At 37.4% G+C, this 5,505-nt stretch overlaps 1 protein-coding gene across 2 annotated transcripts; it reads right to left on the bottom strand.

Annotated features, from left to right (window-relative positions):
* Nucleotides 1–397: 397 nt before the first annotated feature.
* LOC116020000 (UDP-N-acetylmuramate--L-alanine ligase-like) lies at nucleotides 398–5,062 on the bottom strand. 2 transcript variants are annotated; one of them, XR_004098798.1, is made up of 14 exons: nucleotides 4,795–5,062; nucleotides 4,375–4,580; nucleotides 4,216–4,286; nucleotides 3,927–4,015; nucleotides 3,766–3,816; nucleotides 3,485–3,580; nucleotides 3,323–3,399; nucleotides 2,755–2,956; nucleotides 2,529–2,603; nucleotides 1,833–2,080; nucleotides 1,689–1,758; nucleotides 1,272–1,442; nucleotides 1,086–1,159; nucleotides 398–998 (listed from the first exon to the last, which is right to left on the bottom strand). XR_004098798.1 is itself a non-coding variant. In XM_031260425.1 (14 exons), exons 1-14 carry the CDS (start codon nucleotides 4,963–4,965, stop codon nucleotides 922–924), a joined length of 1,683 nt encoding a protein of 560 aa, XP_031116285.1. In that variant the 5' UTR covers nucleotides 4,966–5,062; the 3' UTR covers nucleotides 398–921. The 2 variants fall into 2 exon arrangements, 1 of the variants encoding a protein (XP_031116285.1); XM_031260425.1 differs by having other exon boundaries at nucleotides 1,086–1,164.
* Nucleotides 5,063–5,505: the final 443 nt, after the last annotated feature.

Below are 5,505 nucleotides of genomic sequence, written 5' to 3'. Positions count from 1 at the left end.
CCTCACTTGACTATTACCTTTCGGAATGAAACCTCAATTTAATTCAATCATTCCAAATTCATATCTAAGCACGGCAAATCTGCTTTCGCATAAAGATTTGGTCAATATATCAGCTAACTGATAATCATGATGTAGTTACCAAAAAACAATAAATGTTCTTACTTCTGTCAATATTTTATGTAGACCATGCTCTTATAGTTTCTATTACAGGTTGGGTTAATAGGTTTGGTCATGCTGGTTTCTAGTGCATCTTTCCTTATTATATTATCCAAGTTTTCTTTTCTTCTTGTAGCTGCGACAAGCTAAAGCTGAGATTGTTACAGCCAGCAATTTTGTCCACTCTTGAACGCAATAGTTAATGAATTTAAAATAAACATCAACAATTTACCCAAAAAAGAAAAAAAAAAAAACATCAACATTCTTCTAATAAAGGCAGGTTCAGGGGTAGCTAACGACCAACAAGCGATTTCAGAGCGGTTGTCTTACATAATACATAGTACAAACATACTAACTGGCAAACGAGATCAGTAAGTTTGCTCGTAATATTTACACAGCACTATTCAAAGCCACAATTTTTGTTTCATTAACAAAAAAGACATTAGATAGGAAAGAATCAGCTGACTAGACAGTACCTTGGCCGTCTAGTTACTCTCTTAACGTCGATTGAAAATGTATGCGTGCGCAGGTGCATCCTCAGCAATCTAAAGTGATGAAATAGTCTCGGCAAATGAACTGGGAGAAAGCGGTGTGATGTCCCAGTTTCCCTTGTCCAAAAATTGCGGGTGAAGAACTTGTTCCCAAGGTTCGCGTGAGATCATGCGTTCCGTTGTTGGCAAAATCATTCCATGTGCATCGATCCTTCAAATGAATATTTTGAGAGACCTTGTTGAGGAAATACTGCTCTTGTTCCATAGGTTCTTTTTACTGAAACATTGAGCAATAAGTGATTCTGAGCTGTAGCTCGCAGAGTAGTTTCCGACCCAGTGTAGTAATGTCTCCTGAATCATTGAATACCATCATTTTAGATGAATGCTAGTAATTAAAAGTTTAAAACATTGAACCACCAAAATATTTAAAACTTTTACCTGCTCCCAAAGTCAAGATGACAATCTCCCTATCAGGATCTTTCCAAACCAAACTTACCAATTTATCGAGCACCCTATCCTGACAATCCAACAGCATTTCCAGATTAAAATTGTTATGGGATTTGCTATAATGATTAGACACTAAAAGCTAAAGCTTTCTTGGTGAAAAAGCAGAATGTATTGTACCAGGGAGGGGATAAATTCTGATGAAGGACAAACTATAGATCTAGCAAGATCGCTTCCACTTATACAATGACTTGTTTCTCTGGAGGGTATAAATTCAGATGATGGACAAGCTATAGATCTAGCAAGATCCCTTCCACTTGTACAATGACTCGTTTCTCTGGCAGCGTAAACCTGGAGCACAAAAATAGATGTAATAGTCGGGCCTCAAATGTAAGCATGGTGCATCAGTAAGGTTGTTCCATTGCAAACTAAAGGAGGCCTATTGCGAAGCAAGTGAAAAAGCTATTCACAACTATCCTACTACTTGGTTCTGCAATGCAAAAGCCTTTCATACTGACTCTTAACCTATTTCGGCTACATAACACTTGATATTAGCAACTTGTAAATCAGATCAAACTGACTCCATATTAATTATACCTCTGTAACTACAACCTGGTCTGCATCTTTAAATGCAGCAGCAAACTCACTCTTTAGAGCTGCTATGCGACTGCAAAGGGTGAAAACACAAAAACGTCATTTAAAGTAAATTATGTTTGAAATAATATTTGTGATATAACTGACCTATAAGTGTGAGGTTCAAAAATTACCAAAAGCTCCGTAAATGGAAACCTTTGACGTGCTGCTTGAAGAACAGCACGAATTTCAGTTGGATGGTGAGCATAATCATCATAAATGTGACATCCACAAATTGTCCCAACCTTCTCAAAACGTCTACAAATGCCTCTAAAATTGAGCAAATGTGACCGAAGAGAAGTTATTGTATCAAAAAATCCTTTATCGCTGGCTACAATACTCACTGTGGCAATAACCTGCAGGTTCAGGAACAGAGATACTAACTGGCTTACCTATAACTGATAAGAACAACAGGCTATAATTCCTCTATAACTTATTTTTAAGAATTAATACTGGCCTAATAGTGTCAAATATCCAAACTCTTAGTAAAATTTGCAATTCTATCCTTTTAAAAGAAACTTTGTCTAGTAAATAAATATGGTTCAAATTAAGATCAACTTCATCCAATCTCTCCACTTGGTCAAAACTTCTTGATTTTTGCTAACATGGCAGCCACTTCAACAGAAATTGATTTTGATTGATTATGATGTATAGGATAAATTGATTCCTAATGTAAACCATTTGGATTTTAATTGACAAAAATAAAAGAATTAGATAGAATTGCAAAATTTGCAGAAAGTTTAGATATTTGGTGCTATTAGACCATTAAAAATATGGAAGATTTACTATATAACATTTACTCACTGCCAATGAATTAATAATATTATGGATTCCAGGCATCCTTAGGCTGATGTCTGCAACATAATGCCCCTTGTGATACTGCAAGAGAGTAATTCACAAAAATGCTATCAAGACTAAAGGCATAGCTATTTCACAACCTAGCAATTGCACATCTAGAAAGAACATATTTAAATCATTATTCTTGGACGTTTAACAGACAAGCAATCACATTAAAGAACAAATAACTTACTAGCTTATAATCACTACCACCATATGAATTTGGATGAATTGATGAAGCATGCCATTCATTAAAACTGGAAATACCATAAGTTGTTATGTGATATCTATCACAGCACAACTCTGAACTTGGAAATGTTTCAAACTCATTTGAAATATGTGGTTCAGTATCTGCTTTTCCACGGCTGCACAAAGAAATATATGCACCTGCACAGCTGCACAATTTTTTGTTATTGGGACGAGAAATGTACCAGACATAATAACAAGAAACTCACAGAAGTGTCACTGGTCCTATCACTAGTGAAACAAAGAGTAAAGTTCATCATACGTCGTCACATAAGGTGATGGGAGTCCCCAAAAAAATTTGAACTGAGATGCAGTAAACTCCCAAAAGTCAGTGGTGCTATTGGAAGAATCAATTCTTTAAGGATGATTTCAGAATATACAATTTACTTCCATTCCAAAATTTAGAGAAAGATTGGTGATTTAATGTTGTTGCAATGCTCCGGCAATAATGCGTGTGGTCGTTGCAACTATTACTGAAAGATTAGGAGACAAGGGCCTTGAAATATACACCACACCTATCTCCACATAAAATGAGATGCCCACCATCCCTTATTTGCTGGACAAATCGCCGGAAAGTTGCTCTAACTTCCTCCTGAAAGGAAAAAAGAAATGGTGGATATCCTGAGGCCAAAAGTTAAGTTCTTATAAAGCATACTATTTGCTAGTTAGATTTGGACCTCATTTTGAAAGATATCCACATGTTCCCAATCCACATTAGTAACAACAGCTATATGAGGTCTTAATCCCAGGAAACAATAGTCATACTCATCAGCCTGCATTAATCATCAGCACGGAGATTGAGTGCTGCAGAAATGTGTTCAAATTACAGCAACTGAAACCTTCAGTACCAGTTATAATCAATACTACTAAAGTGGTATAAATTTCTTCCTGATGCCTTCCAGGATATGTATTCCACAGTATCATCAATTCTACAATGAAAAGAGATCTGAAGGGATACCTCCAAAACAAAATTGTTGCCGGTACCATAGATGATGTTTCCCCCATCAAACTGAAGAGGGCAGGTGAACTTTTGATTAGACTAATCTTTGGAATAAGATTTGTCACTTGGCACAATAAGCATCATCAACTGAAACAATGAAATCAACACTATGACTATACCTGTGGCACCTTAGCCCCAACTACAGCAGTAATGTCATCTCCCATTGCATGCAAGAGATAAGCAAGCATACTAGCTGTGGTACTCTTTCCTGCATTTTAGAGTAGAAGCTATACTTGAGTGGCTTACTGATGTTGGCAATAGATTTGCACATCTTTACCATCCCCATTCCAATTGCCAACTTGTAAATGGAACGAGGTATTGGAAATGTCTTTCATTGTGTGGTTATGCAGAGAAAAGCATATAAAGAAATAGATTGAAGCTTAATCATCGTTAGTTGTTACCCCTTACCATGGCTCCCACTTACAGCAATGAGGTTGTGACCCTCTGTTATCTTTCCCAACCACGCACCTCGTTTATATCTACAAAGATAATATCACACTCATTACTTTTGCTATTAAAACAATTCGACAATCTGGTTGAATCAAGTTACAGGTGTAATTTGCTCACACTGGAACTCTTCTAGCCTTGGCATGCAAAATCTCCACATTGTCTACAGGGATGGCACTTGATACAACAACCGCATCTGGCAAACTCGAACCATCATTTCTTAGCAAATTAAATTCAGAATGACCTATGTACAAACGGGCTCCGGCTTCATGTAATGGATCCATATAGCTGCTCCATTTAATATCAGAACCACTAACCTCAAAACCCTATAATACCATTTCAAATTTAGCTCAATTCTATATCCAGAAAGAAAGATAATCTTTGTGATTAGAACTCCCAGCTTCAGCACGAGAAGTAAATCAAGTAATACTAAATAAACAAGTACAAATTGCCGGAAATTATACTATATTATATTATAATTAAAAATAAATAAATTCAAGGGGTTTAAACAGGTTTTAGAGGATAGAAAGGAAACATTACTTGTTTCAAAGCAAGCATTGCAAGAGCAGACAATCCACAACCTCCGACGCCTACGAAATGTATCCAACCTTTGCATTTACGGTCGGCGCGCTCGATGAATTCCGGGATTTTGGTCTGCGCGCACATTGCAGACATTGAGCCATTTCGTTTTGAGGCAAAGGCAGTTCCCATTGTGCGATTAGATTTAAAACTCGGACCCGGTTGACTGTAAAGTACCGGAGCTGCCGGCTTACGGTATCCGCCACGATTCCTAGCTGGGAGATTCAACGGTGACCTCACCGCCGATGGTCCCATTTTCCGGTGGACTGTGTACGTGGCGCCACGCTTTGAATGAACTCTTATTCAATTTTCATGCAGTGACTTTCGATATATGGGCTGGGCTTTTTACGATCTCAAATTCTAAATACCGGTTAGCTTTTACACAAATAAGCCCAAATTCCGTATAACATTCGATTCCCAACAAAGATGGCCCGTGAGTTTTTCGTTGAGCTGGCATTAGGCCTTAGGCCCGTGAGCCTAAAATCGGCAAATTATATTGTGCACCACGGTGCACATAGCAATGTGCATCACGTACGTAAACGACGTCGTTTTGAGCATTGTAAACTAACCGTCCCTTTTTTTAGAAATAACGTTTTTCGTTTCGGCCGATCTCTGTATTTATGTTAATATTCTGTGTATTCTAGGTAATCGTTCTGTGTATTCCAGACAATC

The sequence above is a fragment of the Ipomoea triloba genome, chromosome 5 (genome assembly GCF_003576645.1).
Source record: "Ipomoea triloba cultivar NCNSP0323 chromosome 5, ASM357664v1".
Taxonomy (NCBI): Eukaryota; Viridiplantae; Streptophyta; class Magnoliopsida; order Solanales; family Convolvulaceae; genus Ipomoea; species Ipomoea triloba.
This window is presented reverse-complemented; position numbering and strand designations above follow the sequence as displayed.

Bases quoted from the DNA above. Each gene is read 5' to 3' on its own strand.
- LOC116020000 (XM_031260425.1), bottom strand. From the start codon at position 4,965: ATGGGAACTGCCTTTGCCTCAAAACGAAATGGCTCAATGTCTGCAATG. The intron at 4,287-4,374 runs GTGAGCAAATTA...TTATCTTTGTAG, and splicing joins AAGGCTAGAAGAGTTCCAGT to ATATAAACGAGGTGCGTGGT. The intron at 3,400-3,484 runs GTCCAAATCTAA...TTTTCCTTTCAG, and splicing joins TGGATATCTTTCAAAATGAG to GAGGAAGTTAGAGCAACTTT.